Source organism: Trichomonas vaginalis, chromosome V (assembly GCF_026262505.1).
Source record: "Trichomonas vaginalis G3 chromosome V, whole genome shotgun sequence".
NCBI lineage: Eukaryota > Parabasalia > Trichomonadida > Trichomonadidae > Trichomonas > Trichomonas vaginalis.
Window position 1 is genome coordinate 18,602,582 of NC_067207.1, and position 22,519 is coordinate 18,625,100.

At 31.4% G+C, this 22,519-nt stretch overlaps 6 protein-coding genes across 6 annotated transcripts, besides 4 other annotated features; 3 read left to right on the forward strand and 3 right to left on the reverse strand.

Annotated features, from left to right (window-relative positions):
* Positions 1–645: part of a mobile genetic element that runs on past the window's edge.
* Positions 646–2,701: 2,056 nt separating this feature from the next.
* On the reverse strand, positions 2,702–4,039 carry TVAGG3_0360620 (ankyrin repeat domain-containing protein 61 family; the record flags this gene model as incomplete). The annotated part of the gene is made up of 1 exon (XM_001308184.1): positions 2,702–4,039. One exon carries the CDS (start codon positions 4,037–4,039, stop codon positions 2,702–2,704), a length of 1,338 nt encoding a protein of 445 aa, XP_001308185.1.
* Positions 4,040–6,193: 2,154 nt separating this feature from the next.
* On the forward strand, positions 6,194–6,832 carry TVAGG3_0360630 (RNA polymerase II transcription regulator recruiting protein; the record flags this gene model as incomplete). The annotated part of the gene is made up of 1 exon (XM_001308183.1): positions 6,194–6,760. The coding sequence occupies one exon, from the start codon at positions 6,194–6,196 to the stop codon at positions 6,758–6,760; it is 567 nt and encodes a 188-aa protein (XP_001308184.1).
* A 987-nt stretch (positions 6,833–7,819) lies between these two features.
* On the reverse strand, positions 7,820–9,212 carry TVAGG3_0360640 (histidine acid phosphatase; the record flags this gene model as incomplete). The annotated part of the gene is made up of 1 exon (XM_001308182.2): positions 7,958–9,034. The coding sequence occupies one exon, from the start codon at positions 9,032–9,034 to the stop codon at positions 7,958–7,960; it is 1,077 nt and encodes a 358-aa protein (XP_001308183.1).
* A 151-nt stretch (positions 9,213–9,363) lies between these two features.
* Positions 9,364–10,016: a mobile genetic element.
* A 185-nt stretch (positions 10,017–10,201) lies between these two features.
* On the forward strand, positions 10,202–12,099 carry TVAGG3_0360660 (protein disulfide isomerase family; the record flags this gene model as incomplete). Its single annotated transcript, XM_001308181.1, has 1 exon — positions 10,357–11,895. The coding sequence occupies one exon, from the start codon at positions 10,357–10,359 to the stop codon at positions 11,893–11,895; it is 1,539 nt and encodes a 512-aa protein (XP_001308182.1).
* Positions 12,100–12,670: 571 nt separating this feature from the next.
* TVAGG3_0360670 (phosphatidylinositol binding) lies at positions 12,671–13,173 on the forward strand (the record flags this gene model as incomplete). The annotated part of the gene is made up of 1 exon (XM_001308180.1): positions 12,677–13,132. One exon carries the CDS (start codon positions 12,677–12,679, stop codon positions 13,130–13,132), a length of 456 nt encoding a protein of 151 aa, XP_001308181.1.
* A 435-nt stretch (positions 13,174–13,608) lies between these two features.
* On the reverse strand, positions 13,609–14,703 carry TVAGG3_0360680 (uncharacterized protein; the record flags this gene model as incomplete). The annotated part of the gene is made up of 1 exon (XM_001308179.1): positions 13,609–14,703. The coding sequence occupies one exon, from the start codon at positions 14,701–14,703 to the stop codon at positions 13,609–13,611; it is 1,095 nt and encodes a 364-aa protein (XP_001308180.1).
* A 306-nt stretch (positions 14,704–15,009) lies between these two features.
* Positions 15,010–16,380: a mobile genetic element.
* Positions 16,381–16,882: 502 nt separating this feature from the next.
* Positions 16,883–17,532: a mobile genetic element.
* Between the last annotated feature and the right edge of the window lie 4,987 nt (positions 17,533–22,519).

Sequence of the window (22,519 nt, forward strand, 5' to 3'; positions counted from 1 at the left end):
GACTGCGCGAAAAGTTTCATCGTTTCTTTGTTATTCGTATCAATTCCGAACTTATCAAAAAATGCTTTTTGAGCAAGAAATTGCTTTCCACCGTTTTTAATATAAAGTTCGATCCATTTTTGATAAAATTTACTCGCGTAATGTGAACCTATTTCAACTCCTATATGATGGCAATGTTCTTCATTAACTTTGCTTATAGTAAACACTCCATTTTGTTCTTCAACCCTAAATTTTGCCTTGCATAGGGGATACGAACATGAATAAGTGACATATTGCTTTGGAGATCCCGTTCTTCTTCTGTATGAGACACCGCCCTTGACTTCCTGTTTAATACCAAAAGCAATAAGCTCCTCTAAGTCCACCGAAATCATAAAAATGAAGTGATTTTGAAAAGAGTTAACAAAATTCAAATCACATCAAAAACAAAAACACATAAAAAATATTTTATTATACTCATTCGAAATTAAAAATAATAAAATTTATATATATTAATTTCATTAAATCAAGGTTAAAAATCTCACCGGAAAAATAACCTCAGTGTGATAAATTTATCACCGGAAAAATTTACAATAAGGTTAATACCGAAAATATCGAAAAATCAACATTTAAGGTTAATTTAAGAGTATGTACTTTTGTCACCTACTCTTTTTTTTCGTTTTACATCCTTAAAAAAACGATAAAAGACCAATATTACGAAATAATACACAATTTATTACTGCGCCACAGCATTTCTCAATCAGTTTCTCTCGATTTTCTGAAGGAGTGTGAATAATGGAAATATAAACCATGAAAAATGAATTTAATTCAAGTAATTCCAGTAGTTCTGAAGTGTGAAATCACTTACAAAAACATTTCAGTTAAGTCATGTTTAGCAAGTATATGCAAGCATTTATTCAAATTTATCTTTTTCATATTTTTCTTGATTGAATGTTACTAATTTAAAGCAATATTTATAATTTTTATAGTAATCCTCATTAAAAGGTATTACTATACAATTGGTAAAATAAATCTCAAATTATTTATGATCAACTAGCACAATTGAAATTAATCATATATTTTACAGATATATTGCAACGTTTTTATATGATAACACATGCACAATTTCTTGCACATTGCCATATTACTGTTCTTTTCATTCTGATTTTAACCACAAAAAGTGTTATTTTTTTTAATAAACACCCAGTTAAATGGGGTCACATACACTGTTGAAACAGGGAAGAATTATGCGATAGTTGGTGTCCCTGGTATCAACACGTGCAATGCTATTAATAAAAACACTTTTACATCTAGACAGATTCAACTTGAAACAACAGTTACTATTAACTCCCAGGAATATGACGTTCTTGAGATTGCACCATATGCATTCTATCAATATAAGTCATTTCAGAGCATCGTATTCCCTCAAAAATTAGTTAAAATTGGTGAAAAAGCTTTTGACCAGGGCAATCATAATATAACTGAAATTTCATTCCCTAACTCTGTTACATATCTTGGAAATTATTGTTTTGCTGTAGCAAGAATAAAAATTTTTAAAATCGGAAAGAACGTGAATTATATCGGAAATTGCATTATTGGAGCTGATCCAGTTCTAGAAAAAATCATTGTCGATAGGAACAACCCTTATTTCGCACATGATGCTCATTTTAATCTTTATTCTAAGAATTTCACAGTTCTTTATCAAATAAATGCTATTCGAGATTATTATGTTACTCTCCAAACTGTGAGATACCTGAAAACACAATCTATTGATGCTATTCCCATAAAATCCGTCACAATTACACAAGATTGTTATTTTGAAAATTATGCGATTGCTTATTGCCATCAATTGGAGATTTCTTAGTCGGATACACGACGTAGGTGGAATTCCTAAGCTTTCCATTATTATTTATTATTCACGCGATCCTGTTAACAATGAAGTTTTAGCTGAAGTTCCAATATCTAGTATTGTAGTTTATTGTTGTAATGATTACAACACTAATTTCTCTACTATTGTCCCAATTAAATCCTTTGAATGTGTTAACCCAATGGTACAATCTTGCAAAGTAAATGCTATCAAAGCTCCATTTAATACTAATGTTTTTATTGCCATGATATTAAATTAATAAAAATGCCTCTAAACCGAGCATTACATGTAAACCTAAACTATATTTGAACTTGAGAGAATAATCTGTATCTTTTATTGAAAATGTAATTTTTGAATGTAGTAGTCTTCGTTATAATGTAATGGCTTTGAAAAATGCTTACAGACAATTTATTCATTAAAATAATATATCCTTGGCAGCATAGAGCAAAAATATATGTAACCACCTGGTTTTAAAAAAACATTACGTTTTAGAATATATAAATAAATAAAAGAATATAAAATCACCTATGGCTATTTCTGTTCTCCATATTCTCTTGCTGATCTATCAGCAGGTATTTGATTATCGTCAACGAAATAAAGGAGATTATGTTAAAAAGATTTTACACAAGGCGCAAAAAACTCGCAAAAATGATTATTTAAATTGATATCGCACATATTTTGCGTATTTGAAAAATTTATGTGCTTATTGCACTTGCATGAAAACCCAAAAGATATGATGAGTATTAAATATGTTCGTATAATTCAAAGATTTACTATATCTATATTTCAAAAATTATCAAAAACAGTGATTTTTTCGCACGTAATTATTTTTATTTCGACAAAAATAATAATAATTTTTTACCTCATACTATGATCATGTTGAGACACAATATCGATCATTACCTGGTTGTTCGAAGCAATTGCAATAGACAACGGAGTTTCCTTCTTAAGGTTGACGGAATTAACATCCATGACACCAACAAAGTTCTTTACAGCTTCAATATTTCCATTCCTGACGAAGATGTGAAGAATTGTATCTCCTGCAGAGTTTTGGCAAATTGGATCAGCAGAACAATTAACTAAAGCGGCAGCTAGGACGTGATTGTTTCTTGTAGCAGCTTCAAGTATAATATTGTTACCTTGTGCAGATCTTGTCTCATTGAAGTTCGCTAAAACTCCAAAAAGAATCGCTTTTGTATCATTCTTTTTACAAAAGTCTTCGAAACAATTATAAATGGAATTGAAATCTGCCGAGTTTTTCTGGAACGCCTTCAGTTTATCCAAATTCCTATGTGAGCTTTGGAAAAGAGGCTCTGTAAGGATGGACTTTATACCACTTAATCTTCTGTCGAACAAGATTTTCTGTTTGGATAATTCGAATTCTGTTGACATCTGCAAATCAGCAACTAATTCTTGGAGTTCGTTATCCATTTTGGTTATCTTTGCAGTTAATACTTTGTTTTCGTTAACAACATCATCGTATTCTTTTCTGGCTATATAAGAAATATTTGAGGGAAGTTCTCTGTCACTTTTTCTTGGTAAATTTTGTTTGGAATTTTCGAAAAATTCACTAAGGAAAGATAAGAGCGCTGGGGAGTCACTTTCATTAAGGCCAAGCTCGCGACTCTCTTTAATGATCTTATCTACAACAGTAAGAGGTATAAAAGCTGTTTTGACGTATTTTAATAAATTAATTGATTCATTTAACTCTTTTGCGAGGTTAAGAATGAATTCGGCTAATTCCTCTTCACTGGAAATAGTAAGATTATCGCTTGTTATCATTCTTTCTGCAAATTCGAAACCTAATTTTGAAACTTCTTGTGCAAGAAAAGTTTTATCGATATTGTAGAAATTCTTGCAAACGAAATCGAGTAGTTTGTCGTGATTGCCAGTAACTCTTGAGTATTCGAAGAATTTTGGCAATGTTTCAATTGAAAGTTGCAAATTTTCTAAAGTTGAAAGATAAGGTTTAATAAGAAACTCGTTTCCTATAGCCATTCCTATGCTGTATAAATCAATACTTACGTTTGGTGATATCTCTTCGTTGATTACTTCGCCTGTGATATACTTTTCAAATAATTCATAAGATTTATCATTTAAAACCACGCAATCGAATTCTACATGGTCTGCAGATGTGTCTAAATATGATCTTTCTAACACTTTTGAACTGATAAGAGCAGCATGATGAAAATTCATTTTCCACTGTTTATTATTTATCTTGAATTAAATAACAGGGTTGTATACACTACGGAATTTAATTGAATTCATTAGTAGTGGCGATTTGTATGAGAATAATACCATTACAACAAATGTGATATTTTACCGAAAAAGTGACATTATAAATTTATTCAAAACTTTTGATCAAATTTACATCGGAAAACTTACACCAACCGGGCACGATAACCGAGGTCAAGTCGAATGCTAATCAAAAATAAGTTGTTCGAACAATTATGCCAAAAGAGTGATTTCGGAAACAAGAAGAAACATCATATTGAAGAAGAATCCAACAAAAAAGCCAAACAGATGTCCCAACCCGTAAAAACATTTATAAACCACCAAAATCTGACCACAATTAATAAACATTCAATTGAAAAATTTGAAAGACATGTAATTATTGCTCTAAATATATAGCATGTGACATAGACATTTTATAGATACATTTCTAAAAGTTAAATTGTTAATCATTTATTAAAAATGTAATATTTTGTGGTTTAAAGTAAAATTAAAGGAAGACAATGGTGTTACCCTTAATAAGGCACTCATATTGATTTATTGGATCACTGACATAATGAAGAATTGAAGAAAACATATTCATAGACAATAATCTTATTCGGGATTCAAAGAAATATGATGTTGAATTATATTTCATGATATTATATATCATTTTTAGTTGTTTCGTTTAGTGAAAAACAATAATTTGAACAAAATTGCTAATATGAACAATTAGAATTAGTATTTCAAAATGTTTCAAAGCGGGATAACTCTCATATAAAGAAGAAAATATGTACAATATAGTAAAATTCCTTTTTAGTATAGAATAAAGGTATATGATAAATTTCCTGAAATATTTTTACATTTTATATAAAAAAGGATTCATGCATTTGAATACAAATACATCATATATTTAATAGATAGCTTAATAGTTCGAGTTCTCGTGATTCAATATTGGACATATTTCTGAAGATTGATTTGTTAAAGATACATTATAATAAATCATTTTACCTATATGAGCTTGTTGCGTTTTAAAGCTCAAAATCGAGTCTTAATAATGTCATCATTCTTTGTTAAATCATTGTGGGACAATAGTTGATAATGCAAAATCGCATAGTAGAACTTTTTATATATACATTTAGCATATATATTTCATGAAGGAGAATTGTGAAATTATATGAATTACGGCTGAAATAATATTGGATTTTCTAAACTGGTTACGTTATACAAAATTAAATTGTAGAATTTTATAGTTTGCCGAATTTATTGCAAAATGTATTATTTAACTTCAAAAAGAAACACATCTCTTCTCAATATCGTTAGAGTTTACAAACAAATCGATTATTTAATCTAGTAAGCGTCGTAATATGCAGAAGAAATACTATAAGTTATATTTTTATATTCGTATCGTAATAGGAACAATTTGAAGCCAAAATTTTCTAGAATTGAGAGCTGAAATTATTTTTAATCAACTAACAATATTTTTATTAGTGATCATATTCTGAACAATATATTTTCAGTCATAAATTATTATTCTGAAGATGTAAATCTAAATTAAGAATTTGAAAGGCAAATTTTGAATCAACATGTCGAAAAATATACGTACTTGCTTCGAAACTATGAATAGATAACAAATACAGAAAAATAAACTTGTTCCAAGCAGTACGTTGTTGAATTCTCAAAATGGCTGGAATTTAGTGAAACTCGCTAACCTATCATCAGCGAGTCTTTTTCTCTTTTATCATTCAGAATTAATAAATATTTGAAAATTTTTTTGAGAGATATACAATTTTCAAAGCAACCAAAAATAAAAGAACACAAATTTCGGGGTTTTTCTCAATATCAAATAAATTTTAGTTTTGGAAATTACCAGAAAACCATTGGGGAGCACGAATTAAAACTTTTTTAATATGAAGAATTATCTTTTATTGGAAAATAATGTTCCTGCATATCAATAAAACATCTACCAATCATCTGAACATATAATTTGAGACTTGGGTACTCAAACGAGGATGAATTTATCTGAATTACAGACGAATTTAATCTGATTATCACAAATTTGTGAGGTATTCAAATTTCTGCTTTCAAATCTCCTTGAGGTCAATTCAATTTTTCATAGTAAACGGTTATTACCTCATTATGGATCGATTATTGCCAAATGGACACGCCCCATGTGAAGAATGCGGATCTCGTTCTAAGTTCACACAAAAGGAAGATCAGAAGCTAATAAAGCTTGTACAAGAATCTGGGAGGAATCCCAACTGGAGAGAGATTTCCAACATAATGCAAACAAGAACCCCAAGACAATGCAGGGAAAGGTATCAAAATTACCTTTGCCCTCGAATTAACCACAAAGATTTCACCCAGGAAGAGGACGAATTAATTCTCAAACAATTTTCAATTCATGGAAATAAATGGAACGCCATCGCAAAAATGTTTAGAGGAAGGACAGGTAATATGATTCGCAATAGATGGCAGACTTTAATCCGAAAGGCTAACAAAAAGAAGAGCAAATCCGGCCGAAAGAAGCATGAGACAAAGAAATTAATTGAAAAGCCTAAAGTTATAAATATCGTTGAGCCTAAATCTGCAGCTCCATCTCAACCAAACGTATTTGATGCCCTATTTACGATGATGGATTACGATCAAATCTTAAATGATGACCAATTCCTTATGTCATTTGTTGGAAAATCAGCCAATGCATGAGTTCCTACAACCTTTGTTTGAATTGCTCTTTTGGAAAAAATATTTGTTTTGAAAACTAAATTTGATTGTTTGAAGAACTTATTATTTCCTATATTTTTTTATAACTTTTTAAAAGCAAAAATATTTTGTGAGGCTCTCAAATTTGCGGCATTCCCTAAAACCATTAAAATCTAGCTCATTAATTCGTTTTTGACTTCAATATCACAAAATCTTACTTTATTTAATTTTACAAAAATTTGAAAGGCATCGAGTAATACAATTTTTTTCTTTACGAAATTGCATTATAAAGTTGGTTTTCTAACTAACAATACTGCATTTCAAGATTTGTGAACCTATCAAAACTTACCTCTCAATTTCTAAAGAATTTCTCAGATTTATATAAAATTTTATTTTCAAAGCATGAATCAGTTTCTGATTCAATTTCTAAGTTACAAAATATATCACTCGATTTATCGTTCTCACAAATAAAATTCATAAAAAATCTGATGATTTTATAATTATTTATATCATCCAATGCGAAATCAATTAATGCATCATAAAATCAAGAATATTAGAACAAAATATGATCAAAAATCTAATTTTTCAGCGATTGACAAATTATGTTTACAAAACAAATACAGTTGTAACACTATTTAAGATACTACTAGATTAAAATAAGGTGATATAATTGAAGGTGAAAAAAATGATTCCCTCATGGCAATTATTTCCAACATCCGAAAAATTCAACTTTCATTTGATTAGAAATATTAATCCATAAATTATATATTGAAAGAAAGATATCTATCCTGACAATATTCCACAGATCCATATTTCGATTTCAATAATTTTGATAAAATCAGAGCAATCATTATTTTCTCAGCCAACATCATTTCTCATAAATTATATCTATATATTTGGCTCAAACAATCTAAGTTTCCTATACTTTACTACTATTTCGTGAAAATTTATCATAAAATCACATTATTCCATGAATTCAAGTTGTTAATCAGGCAATATATCTCGAAGGATATATGTTTTCAACATAAAAATATAAGTATTTTAGTTTCAATTTTCGATATTTTCTCGAATCAATTCCGAAATCAAAAGAGCACTGATTAAATTCCAAAAAGACAGTAAGACATCAAAAGTTTAGAATATATACGGAGTTATTTAATAAATATAAAGAATTAAAATCTATTACAAAAACAGGAAAGTTCTTTATTTAGGCCAATTAGGAATAATACAATGGCTGAGGTAACCATTGCTTGCGAACTTCATCTTTAAGTTCGAATACGAAACTAATGTTTCTCCATTGAAAAGATCGAGTTTTATTGGGTTTCCGTTGAATACAAACCTGCACATTATTTTTCCATTGACATCCCACATCTCAAAAGCCACATGCGATCCGAAAGGAGGGTTGTATTGGCCTTCATAATCTCCAAGGAGACTCAAAATCGCAAGAAGGGCTGCATCGTGAGAGGAATAGAGTACAAATTTGTAGTCGTTCTGCATTGCGATCTTTTCATCGGCAACTCTGAAGAATTCACGGAACATCGGAGAACCGGCATATCCGTAAAAGTTTCCTTTGTAGTAGACTGGGCCTCTGTTGTATTGGGACATGAACCTGGCGAAATCCAGGAGCATTTCATCGGTAATCCAGGCTTCGTTTGTATGGTTTGTACAGTCAACAATCAAAGTATAAGCAGTGAATTTCTTAACGTTCTTGAAATTCCACTTGATGCCATGGGATTCGAGTATTGTCTTGTATTTGTTTGAGAAACTGTTGAAAATATCTTGCCATTCTTGAGAATTGAAGTATAAATTCGAAGCTTCATCAAGTTCTGGGCACCAATCAACTGATGGATGAACTAAACCTGCAGCATCATTGTCTGTGATGTATTCAATGACTTCGTTTGGTGATTTTGGCTCGAACATGCCATTCATGAAAGAAACACCAGAACGAAGGGTTCTATCTTTCTCAGAACCTCTGAACAAGACATTCCATGGCCAGAAAGCTTCGCCAAGAAGCTTCATTTCATCAACATAGTAACTCTTGTAAAACTTGCCGAGTTCGTATAAATCGTTCATACCATCTGAAAGAAGATCTTCTTTTCTGCATTGTGGTTGATATGGAAGGACACCTGGCTCGTAAACAATGTGGTAAAGTTTCGAATGTTGAACTGGAGCAGGATTTAATCTTGGTGAATATGATGAGTTATCATCACATATCCATTCGCCAGTTTTTTTAATGTCTCCAAATGCTTTTCCTGGAGCTCTTTTTCCATGTCTGATCATTACTTGAGATTGGATGAGTTTTCCATTGGGAACCGGTTCAGCATGTTTTCTTGGAGCTACACATACATCATAAGGTAGTCTTTGAGATTTAGAAAAAGAAAAAATAAGCGAAAGCATCTTTTGTCACTTTTTCTTTTGAAAAAAAGTGAGAATCCGGGCTTCATATTGCAAATACAAGCTCAATCTATGGCATTACTAAAAATGAACAAATTATATTATAGATTTGGAAGAATATTGAATCTGCAAACGATGAAGATCAGTTTTTAGCAAAAAAACAAAAAAATTTGTAATAAATTTTGGTATCACCTTATTATATCATTAATGATGATGGGAACAGGACAAATTTGCCACACGGCACTTTTTTTAAAAAAAAATTAATGGAGCGGAGCAATACTCTGCTGCAGGAACCCCAAGGCTCCCAATCATTACGAAAGGGAGCCTCAGGGCTCCTGAGAATCCATCAGCAGAGGCCTTTTCATTTGGCCTCTGCTGATCAAAGATTCGGCGAAGCCATTCTTCGTCTCAGGAGCCCCAAGGCTCCCAATCATTACGAAAGGGAGCCTCAGGGCTCCTGAGAAACCTCTTTGAGAAGGTTTTCTTAAAGAAAACCTTCTCAAAGATGATTGTCAGCAATCACTCAAAATCTACCAAGAGTTTCAAAGTTTCAAATCTATCTGAAATGAAGCTTTGAATCTCTTGTATATCTAATTGTAGAGGTACCTTTTCAAAATGTCTTCTATTGATTAAATTTAATCAGTAAAAGTCATTTTGAAAAGGTACATCTCTATAATTGCTATTGAGCATTCACTCTTGGAACCTTGGAGCTCTTGTGTAGTGCATGAAAACTCCAAGATTCTAGCATAAAACATATATCATAGACATAATTTCTTCAAATATAATTTAAGGTTATTTTTAAAAAAATTAGAAAAGCGTAATTTAAGGTTATTGAAAAAGTGACGCTTGACAAATTTGTCCCGCACTCAATGATGATTCGTAAAGGTGAAGTTTCAAGTTTCATATTGAACAAGAAAGGAGATATCAATCCATAAACATATGAAATATAGCCTGCTTAGGATTACATATATAAAGCATATAGTTTTATTGCGAAATAATAAGTCTAATTATCGTAATTAGAAATTTGACTGTTTTGCCATTCAATTTTTAGATTTTTGACAAAAATGTTTCAGATTCTGTTTTCTTTAGCTGCATCAAAATTCATACCTTACAATATTACAGAGTTCCTAGTGTATGACTCATACACAGATAGACAGTTTAGTTCAGTAATTAAACGCCACAACCGCGTAGTTGCAATGATTATAAATATGTCTGCAACAGGTACTGAATCTTTCATTGATGAATTCTCAAAACTTTCAGCAATATTTACACATGACGTAAAATTTTGCGTTTTAACTACTCAAAAAGCCAAAAAAATTTATAAAAAATATGCGCAATTCCTTCCTCAGCTTTCATTCTTCACTGATGGCGAAATTGCATACTCAATACCATATCCAACTACAGAAATGGAGCTTATTTACGCTGTTGGCATATATTTGCGTAAAAATACTCCAATTTTCGATGATTCCAAGAAGCTTCTCAATGCGATACCAGATACACAGTTTACAATAATATCACCTACATCTATTCTTGAAGATTCGCAAGCGCTTATCAATGAAATACAAGAAAATGTTGGATCTTTTAACGTTTTCGGAGCAACAGAAAATGTTTTCAAGGATTTAGGCTTTTCTGATGATAAAGTTTGCTTGTATCGTAGAAAAGATAAGAAAATATTACAAATAGATAATATTTCAAATATTTTGGAGTTTACAGAGACATCCTTCTATCCTAAAGTAGATAAACATATGGCAACAATGTTCCAAGATTTCGTTGGCCTCCTTTGTGTCAATGAAACAGCCACAGAAGAACAAAAAAATTTCATTTCTGATTTAGGAGACAAATACAGAGAAATTACATTTGGAATTATCAAGGATAGTGAGTTAGAAAACATCCATGCCATGACTAATGGTAAAACAAGGCAATTACCGTGCTTCATTTTGTATAATTGGTTTGATTACATTTTCTTCCCAGTCCAGTACAATTTAAGTCACGTAGAAGGACTTATTAATAGAGTTTTAGATGGCCAAGTTGAGCTAAACTTCCCTTCTGAGTCAATTCCGAAAAATCAAAGTAAATTATTAGCGACAAAAGTCGTTGGAATGACATACGAGTCATTTGTTGAGGATCCCAATTATGATACAGTCATTTTCTACATCGGAGAAGATGGAACTGGCATAGATTTCGCAAATAAATTTGCGAAATTCCTTAACAACAACAATGTTTCAGGAATTAAGGTCGGATATATATTAACAGGCCTTAATTCATGCCCGAGATTGTTCCCAAGGCTTGTTTTCGAGCCACAAGTCAATTTCTTCCCTAAAATCAATAAAACTGAGAACCATACACATTTCGGATCACTAACACCTTATGGGTTACTTGAAGGATTGAAGAGAGTCTCATCTGAGAACATTTCATTAAATAATTCAATTTTCAGTTATTCACAAGAGATCAAATATCTCATAGACTTGGTCCAGGAATGGCCAGATCTCCTTCAAGATGATCAGCCATTCGCAGAAGAATTTATGCTCCATAGAGGTAGACAGCTCGGCCTCGGTGATGATTTAGATACAATTATTACTTCTCTCGAAGACTCTGTTGATAATGTGATCGCCGGATTTGATGATTCAAAGTTTGTTTTAAAAGAAATCGAAGATGATGACTATATGAAAGTAATTAAAGGACAACAAGTAAGTGATGAAGAAAAGAAGGAACACAACCACAAGAAACATCATCACAGACATCATTAAAACCATTAATGCAAAATTTTATTTTGATGATTAATAAATACATTATGTTTAAATCGAGATTTATTATTTTTAGTAACAGTTGACATCGAATTTGAAGGTAAGTGAAAATACTAAATTCAAATTCAAACAAAATGCACGAAACAAATTCAAATTTGAGGACATTTGAGTGAGTATATTAAAGACACCAAGGAACTATCAATTCCATCTCGTCAAGATCAAATTCAGAGCAATGAATTAGTCGAGGAATTTAACATATCCTATAATTCTTAAAATCAAGGATGAAATCAAACAAGCAGGCTATTGAATTTATATATATCCTAATACGATCATTTTTTATTGGGGAATTTCAGATTTATGAAAATTTCTTTCTTTATCCATGAATTCCAAAATCTATAGGATGGTCATACAGACTAGAGTTCAATTCCAAATAGATTTTCTTCGGAACTCCTTTTTGTAAACGATTTTCACCCAATGACCTCACGACCAAAACCGCAATTCAAATTTTTTTTGGGAGGATCTTGAGAATTTAGCTAAAGGTAACAAAGCAAAAACATTGAAATTAATTTTATTTCAATGTGTTTTTTTGAAAATTCAATTGAAATTTCTATCGGAGTGAATATTTGAATAAGAAATACTTCTTTAGTAGACATGCACTGTAGTACGAGTCCTGAACAAATAATTCTAAAATACAGATCCATTTAATAAAAATATTTTAGTCAGTTTGGCGTCATCTGCCAAGATTTTGTGGCAGATCTATCTGAATTGCCAAAATTTAATTTCGATGACCTTTCACCTTGTTCCGCTCCAAAGCTTACCCTCCAGCAAAGTCAAACGCCTAAGAACTTGTCCCACCTTGCCTAATTTCTATGTATCGATTGAAGGATGGAGATTTGATAAGACATTACGTACCGCGCTCTACATCATAGAATTGGGCGTTCTATATGATGATGGCGTAATGATTTACCGTAGCGAGCATAGATATTCGGAGCTCTACAAGCTGCATAAAGCTCTTTCAAAATCAAATGACATCTACTCAGCTTTTCCACCTAAGAAGCTTTTTGGATCCAAAGATGTTGAGTTTATCAGTGAACGATACCAGCAGCTTTGGTCCTACTTTGACAAAGTTTCAGAAATTCGACATATTGACCAGGTTCCAGAGTTTAACAGTTGCTTTAAATTCTCTGAACTTAAGCATAAATGGCACTGTGCTTCACATGTCATTAATCTAACCCATTGATTACCATATCCAATTTATATTTTTAATTTTTATTTTTGTTTGTAAATAGTATTTTTGATTTAATTTTACTTTTTATTCATTAATCTTACCGATTTGAGACAAGTTAGACGGAATGTCTTATTTTATTCATAATTTTCGATCCGATTCAGAAATATGTTTAAGGTAAAGGTATTTAACAAGGAATATTGAATATAAACAAGTATTGGAGGTAAAAGGATATCAAATTCATGTACATTTTCATTAATAATTGTCACTCGATATTTGATCTAAACAGAAACGAGGATGAAAACATGTTTATTTTTGTATATTTATCTTATCGTATATTATTTTAGATAATCGATTGATAAAACCCCAGAAAATTATACAAAAAAATTTATAATGGAAAAACATGATTATAAATGATTGTAAATCGCATATATATTCAAAACACTATTTAATATCTCTCTTATAAATGATAAAAAAATCACAAATAAAAATTATTTCTTAGAAAAATCTTGAATTATCCGATGAAGATCAATAAGGGTTAAACAGACTGCGAATTCTGCAAATCCAATCGAATAATCGATAATATCCCTTGATAGCATATCTTTTAAGTCTTCTATCTGTTCCGAATTGTCTAATTCAGCAAACATAGCTTCCCCTGTCTCTGAAGAAACTCCAGAATTATCTTCGGACTGTAAAATTCTTGATCCGACCTTTTTTCCCTTCTTATAAATTACAAATCGGATTAATAAGAAAGAAGTATAGATAATGTAGCTAAAACCATAATAAACGGTTCTCTTAGAGTCATCGTAAACACTCGGAAAATACGTTGGATCTTTTGTAAATACCAAATAAAAAATTCCGCCGATAAATAACAAAGCAAAGATAATAAGTATGATTAAAATAGGTAATTCTTCTACTAAGAAGCTTAAAAATAAACCGTAGCATACAGAAAAAGTTGCCTGGATGATAGAAGATTTTCCGTAAATTATATCTGAGTAATAGAAGAATGAAATGTATAAAACGGATAATATCTTGAGAAATGCTTTGTTGAGGAATGCAACGATTTTGGCTTTGATTGATGAATGAAGTTCGAATTCATCTTCTGACTTAGTTTTAACGTTAACGTTAAATAGATATAACCCTAACGCCCCAGCAAAAACCACATTGAAAGATGGACATTGATAATTGGATCCGAAAGGAACTAAAGTACCATGAATCGCTTCAACGCACGGAGACTCTGATTTTATCAATCTAGCTAATAATGGAGTAGAACTCACACAAAAACATGATAATACGAGAAAATTTAATATGCTAGCACAAATTTTTTGATATAATTCTTGCATTTTTCGCTGTTTTCCGGAAGCATGAACAAAGAATATAAAGGGTAGGATAAGGAAAACGAATACCATTGCGTTACCGAGGAAGTAAAATGAAATCCAGTTAAGTAACGATTGTGCAAATCCATCTACGAATTTATTTGTTATAACTATATTGCATTTGGTGAATACATTGTCACTAAATTGCGATGCTGATCGTTTTTCAATTTCTATCTGTTCATGAATTGTAAAATTCGTAGGTTTATTCATGATTTTTTTTGACAAAAAAATTGTTTTTGTCAGATTCAATAAATCATTACATCAGATTTATTTTTTACTTTTCAAATGAAGTGTCTAGATTGTGATCTTCATATTTTGTCGTTGTATTATGACATGAATCTTCAGTTTTGCTGATAAATAAGTATTTTGCAACAATACATGAATATTATTTGCTGTTTTCTTTATTAATCGCTTATACATGAAATGTGTAATTTCATGAACCTCAGTTATATAGATTATCCCATTGTTAGTGGTTGGGAATCAAACGATTATCATAATATTCATGATAAGAGTATGAACATATTACTAAAGTCAAGACATTACCATTAACTGTAGCAATACTTATGCAAAACATGGAGGTTTTTAGCCTTTAGAACCATAAATGCGTCTCATAACTGACTTCGTTATCTTTTCAATGGTTTCTCACGTTATGATATTGAACTCATTGGAACAGTCAGGGTAACCATTACCTTTTGAAAAATTTGGGAGCATATAAGTCTCTCATCTCTCCCTCGTTCATACCTTGAAGATTCATATCATGACTAATACCATTAAAGTCAAAAATATTCCAATGGGAACGACCAACCATTGTTTTAAAAGTTTAACCTTCAATTGACTGATGGTAAACAAATTCCATGCATCTCTGTCCGCCAATTTCTGTTAATATTTTTGCTGTCCATTCATATCCAAATCCATTCCCCATACCGTTAACTTTGAGGAATTGCCGTTAGAATAGCTGTTCTTAAAATGAGGCTTTTCAACCTTTGAGAGCATAAACTCTTTTTATAACTTTCTGCATTTTTATGTTTGACCTCCTGAGCCATCATTGACATTTAAATTTTTTATAGCTTCCACCCCTTTGTTTCTCGTTCCTCGCTTCTTCCCTTAGCTCTTTTGTTCAGTAGTCTACATCTTTATAACACAGCTCCATGTCTCAGTGAATTCAACAATTTTTTTCATTCGTTAGCTTTTACATTCAAACCCTTGTCGAGTATATTGTTTCCATTTCTATAACATATAAAAGGTTTTTTTATCTATATGAAAATGAGAAGCAAATCCATCTTAGTGGTGCCGTTAATGTTTCCAATTGAACCAACCATCAAATTTGACTCACGAACGACAAACAATATTGTCAAAAGAATTATAGTTCGGAGTGTTTTGAAAGAAAAAGAACCAGAAGCTGAAATCGCGTGAAATTTTAAACTCAGCTTCACGCTAAACGCTACATCAGATGTTTAAGTTAGAGTATCCACCAACTGGACCAAAAATTCTTTCAAGAGAAGCCAACGACAAACCCTTCAAATGTTTTCAATACAAAATCCTTTCGATTAACGTAGACATTACCTCTCCAGTTATACCAAATCATTTACTCATGACGATAAGAAGCTTTTGACAAAATTCTTATAAGCAAGAAACCAAAATAATTTCTAAACAAAAGAGGACCTTGAAAATGTTATCTCACGAATAACAGGGAAACAATGTGTATTGACTATCTCGACCCCTGAAATCCGAATGCTGTGGTCAAACGCCACCATTCATAGAAATAGGTAACATCCGCATCATTTGAAACCACCAACGGAACTACAGGAGTGAGTTTTTAAGTATAAATTATCGAATGAATATACAAAACTTTCAACAGAAATAAAATTATGTTTGAAATATGTTTTGTAAATTAAAAGAATTTGTAACTGATCTATCCAAAACTTCTTCAACGTATCGAACTCACATTCAGTAATGCAAACCTAATCTATTGACTTGGTGCAGTTTTCACTAACCAATATAGCGCCAGTTTTTTAATGTCTCCAAATGCTTTTCCTGGAGCTCTTTTCCATGTCTGATCATTACTTGAGATTGGATGAGTTTTCCATTGGGAACCGGTTCAGCATGTTTTCTTGGAGCTACACATACATCATAAGGTAGTCTTTGAGATTTAGAAAAAAAAAAATAAGCGAAAGCATCTTTTGTCACTTTTTCTTTTGAAAAAAAGTGAGAATCCGGGCTTCATATTGCAAATACAAGCTCAATCTATGGCATTACTAAAAATGAACAAATTATATTATAGATTTGGAAGAATATTGAATCTGCAAACGATGAAGATCAGTTTTTAGCAAAAAAACAAAAAAATTTGTAATAAATTTTGGTATCACCTTATTATATCATTAATGATGATGGGAACAGGACAAATTTGCCACACGGCACTTTTTTTAAAAAAAAATTAATGGAGCGAGCACAATACTCTGCTGCAGGAACCCCAAGGCTCCCAATCATTACGAAAGGGAGCCTCAGGGCTCCTGAGAATCCATCAGCAGAGGCCTTTTCATTTGGCCTCTGCTGATCAAAGATTCGGCGAAGCCATTCTTCGTCTCAGGAGCCCCAAGGCTCCCAATCATTACGAAAGGGAGCTCAGGGCTCCTGAGAAACCTCTTTGAGAAGGTTTTTTAAAGAAAACCTTCTCAAAGATGATTGTCAGCAATCACTCAAAATCTACCAAGAGTTTCAAAGTTTCAAATCTATCTGAAATGAAGCTTTGAATCTCTTGTATATCTAATGTAGAGGTACCTTTTCAAAATGTCTTCTATTGATTAATTTAATCAGTAAAAGTCATTTTGAAAAGGTACATCTCTATAATTGCTATTGAGCATTCACTCTTGGAACCTTGGAGCTCTTGTGTAGTGCATGAAAACTCCAAGATTCTAGCATAAAACATATATCATAGACATAATTTCTTCAAATATAATTTAAGGTTATTTTTAAAAAAATTAGAAAAGCGTAATTTAAGGTTATTGAAAAAGTGACGCTTGACAAATTTGTCCCGCACTCAATGATGATTCGTAAAGGTGAAGTTTCAAGTTTCATATTGAACAAGAAAGGAGATATCAATCCATAAACATATGAAATATAGCCTGCTTAGGATTACATATATAAAGCATATAGTTTTATTGCGAAATAATAAGTCTAATTTCGTAATTAGAAATTTGACTGTTTTGCCATTCAATTTTTAGATTTTTGACAAAAATGTTTCAGATTCTGTTTTCTTTAGCTGCATCAAAATTCATACCTTACAATATTACAGAGTTCCTAGTGTATGACTCATACACAGATAGACAGTTTAGTTCAGTAATTAAACGCCACAACCGCGTAGTTGCAATGATTATAAATATGTCTGCAACAGGTACTGAATCTTTCATTGATGAATTCTCAAAACTTTCAGCAATATTTACACATGACGTAAAATTTTGCGTTTTAACTACTCAAAAAGCCAAAAAAATTTATAAAAAATATGCGCAATTCCTTCCTCAGCTTTCATTCTTCACTGATGGCGAAATTGCATACTCAATACCATATCCAACTACAGAAATGGAGCTTATTTACGCTGTTGGCATATATTTGCGTAAAAATACTCCAATTTTCGATGATTCCAAGAAGCTTCTCAATGCGATACCAGATACACAGTTTACAATAATATCACCTACATCTATTCTTGAAGATTCGCAAGCGCTTATCAATGAAATACAAGAAAATGTTGGATCTTTTAACGTTTTCGGAGCAACAGAAAATGTTTTCAAGGATTTAGGCTTTTCTGATGATAAAGTTTGCTTGTATCGTAGAAAAGATAAGAAAATATTACAAATAGATAATATTTCAAATATTTTGGAGTTTACAGAGACATCCTTCTATCCTAAAGTAGATAAACATATGGCAACAATGTTCCAAGATTTCGTTGGCCTCCTTTGTGTCAATGAAACAGCCACAGAAGAACAAAAAAATTTCATTTCTGATTTAGGAGACAAATACAGAGAAATTACATTTGGAATTATCAAGGATAGTGAGTTAGAAAACATCCATGCCATGACTAATGGTAAAACAAGGCAATTACCGTGCTTCATTTTGTATAATTGGTTTGATTACATTTTCTTCCCAGTCCAGTACAATTTAAGTCACGTAGAAGGACTTATTAATAGAGTTTTAGATGGCCAAGTTGAGCTAAACTTCCCTTCTGAGTCAATTCCGAAAAATCAAAGTAAATTATTAGCGACAAAAGTCGTTGGAATGACATACGAGTCATTTGTTGAGGATCCCAATTATGATACAGTCATTTTCTACATCGGAGAAGATGGAACTGGCATAGATTTCGCAAATAAATTTGCGAAATTCCTTAACAACAACAATGTTTCAGGAATTAAGGTCGGATATATATTAACAGGCCTTAATTCATGCCCGGAATTGTTCCAAGGCTTGTTTTCGAGCCACAAGTCAATTTCTTCCCTAAAATCAATAAAACTGAGAACCATACACATTTCGGATCACTAACACCTTATGGGTTACTTGAAGGATTGAAGAGAGTCTCATCTGAGAACATTTCATTAAATAATTCAATTTTCAGTTATTCACAAGAGATCAAATATCTCATAGACTTTGGTCAGGAATGGCCAGATCTCCTTCAAGATGATCAGCCATTCGCAGAAGAATTTATGCTCCATAGAGGTAGACAGCTCGGCTCGGTGATGATTTAGATACAATTATTACTTCTCTCGAAGACTCTGTTGATAATGTGATCGCCGGATTTGATGATTCAAAGTTTGTTTTAAAAGAAATCGAAGATGATGACTATATGAAAGTAATTAAAGGACAACAAGTAAGTGATGAAGAAAAGAAGGAACACAACCACAAGAAACATCATCACAGACATCATTAAAACCATTAATGCAAAATTTTATTTTGATGATTAATAAATACATTATGTTTAAATCGAGATTTATTATTTTTAGTACAGTTGACATCGAATTTGAAGGTAAGTGAAAATACTAAATTCAAATTCAAACAAAATGCACGAAACAAATTCAATTTGAGGACATTTGAGTGAGTATATTAAAGACACCAAGGAACTATCAATTCCATCTCGTCAAGATCAAATTCAGAGCAATGAATTAGTCGAGGAATTTAACATATCCTATAATTCTTAAAATCAAGGATGAAATCAAAACAGCAGGCTATTGAATTTATATATATCCTAATACGATCATTTTTTATTGGGGAATTTCAGATTTATGAAAATTTCTTTCTTTATCCATGAATTCCAAAATCTATAGGATGGTCATACAGACTAGAGTTCAATTCCAAATAGATTTTCTTCGGAACTCCTTTTTGTAAACGATTTTCACCCAATGACCTCACGACCAAAACCGCAATTCAAATTTTTTTTGGAGGATCTTGAGAATTTAGCTAAAGGTAACAAAGCAAAAACATTGAAATTAATTTTATTTCAATGTGTTTTTGAAAATTCAATTGAAATTTCTATCGGAGTGAATATTTGAATAAGAAATACTTCTTTAGTAGACATGCACTGTAGTACGAGTCCTGAACAAATAATTCTAAAATACAGATCCATTTAATAAAAATATTTTAGTCAGTTTGGCGTCATCTGCCAAGATTTTGTGGCAGATCTATCTGAATTGCCAAATTTAATTTCGATGACCTTTCACCTTGTTCCGCTCCAAAGCTTACCCTCCAGCAAAGTCAAACGCCTAAGAACTTGTCCCACCTTGCCTAATTTCTATGTATCGATTGAAGGATGGAGATTTGATAAGACATTACGTACCGCGCTCTACATCATAGAATTGGGCGTTCTATATGATGATGGCGTAATGATTTACCGTAGCGAGCATAGATATTCGGAGCTCTACAAGCTGCATAAAGCTCTTTCAAAATCAAATGACATCTACTCAGCTTTTCCACCTAAGAAGCTTTTTGGATCCAAGAATGTTGAGTTTATCAGTGAACGATACCAGCAGCTTTGGTCCTACTTTGACAAAGTTTCAGAAATTCGACATATTGACCAGGTTCCAGAGTTTAACAGTTGCTTTAAATTCTCTGAACTTAAGCATAAATGGCACTGTGCTTACAATGTCATTAATCTAACCCATTGATTACCATATCCAATTTATATTTTTAATTTTTATTTTTGTTTGTAAATAGTATTTTTGATTTATTTTACTTTTTATTCATTAATCTTACCGATTTGGACAAGTTGACGGAATGTCTTATTTTATTCATAATTTTCGATCCGATTCAGAAATATGTTTAAGGTAAAGGTATTTAACAAGGAATATTGAATATAAACAAGTATTGGAGGTAAAAGGATATCAAATTCATGTACATTTTCATTAATAATTGTCACTCGATATTTGATCTAAACAGAAACGAGGATGAAAACATGTTTATTTTTGTATATTTATCTTATCGTATATTATTTTAGATAATCGATTGATAAAACCCCAGAAAATTATACAAAAAAATTTATAATGGAAAAACATGATTATAAATGATTGTAAATCGCATATATATTCAAAACACTATTTAATATCTCTCTTATAAATGATAAAAAAATCACAAATAAAAATTATTTCTTAGAAAAATCTTGAATTATCCGATGAAGATCAATAAGGGTTAAACAGACTGCGAATTCTGCAAATCCAATCGAATAATCGATAATATCCCTTGATAGCATATCTTTTAAGTCTTCTATCTGTTCCGAATTGTCTAATTCAGCAAACATAGCTTCCCCTGTCTCTGAAGAAACTCCAGAATTATCTTCGGACTGTAAAATTCTTGATCCGACCTTTTTTCCCTTCTTATAATTACAAATCGGATTAATAAGAAAGAAGTATAGATAATGTAGCTAAAACCAATATAAACGGTTCTCTAGAGTCATCGTAAACACTCGGAAAATACGTTGGATCTTTTGTAAATACCAAATAAAAAATTCCGCCGATAAATAACAAAGCAAAGATAATAAGTATGATTAAAATAGGTAATTTCTCTACTAAGAAGCTTAAAAATAAACCGTAGCATACAGAAAAAGTTGCCTGGATGATAGAAGATTTTCCGTAAATTATATCTGAGTAATAGAAGAATGAAATGTATAAAACGGATAATATCTTGAGAAATGCTTTGTTGAGGAATGCAACGATTTTGGCTTTGATTGAATGAATGAAGTTCGAATTCATCTTCTGACTTAGTTTTAACGTTAACGTTAAATAGATATAACCTAACGCCCAGCAAAAACCACATTGAAAGATGGACATTGATAATTGGATCCGAAAGGAACTAAAGTACCATGAATCGCTTCAACGCACGGAGACTCTGATTTTATCAATCTAGCTAATAATGGAGTAGAACTCACACAAAAACATGATAATACGAGAAAATTTAATATGCTAGCACAAATTTTTTGATATAATTCTTGCATTTTTCGCTGTTTTCCGGAAGCATGAACAAAGAATATAAAGGGTAGGATAAGGAAAACGAATACCATTGCGTTACCGAGGAAGTAAAATGAAATCCAGTTAAGTAACGATTGTGCAAATCCATCTACGAATTTATTTGTTATAACTATATTGCATTTGGTGAATACATTGTCACTAAATTGCGATGCTGATCGTTTTTCAATTTCTATCTGTTCATGAATTGTAAAATTCGTAGGTTTATTCATGATTTTTTTTGACAAAAAAATTGTTTTTGTCAGATTCAATAAATCATTACATCAGATTATTTTTTACTTTTCAAATGAAGTGTCTAGATTGTGATCTTCATATTTTGTCGTTGTATTATGACATGAATCTTCAGTTTTGCTGATAAATAAGTATTTTGCAACAATACATGAATATTATTTGCTGTTTTCTTTATTAATCGCTTATACATGAAATGTGTAATTTCATGAACCTCAGTTATATAGATTATCCCATTGTTAGTGGTTGGGAATCAAACGATTATCATAATATTCATGATAAGAGTATGAGATGGAAAC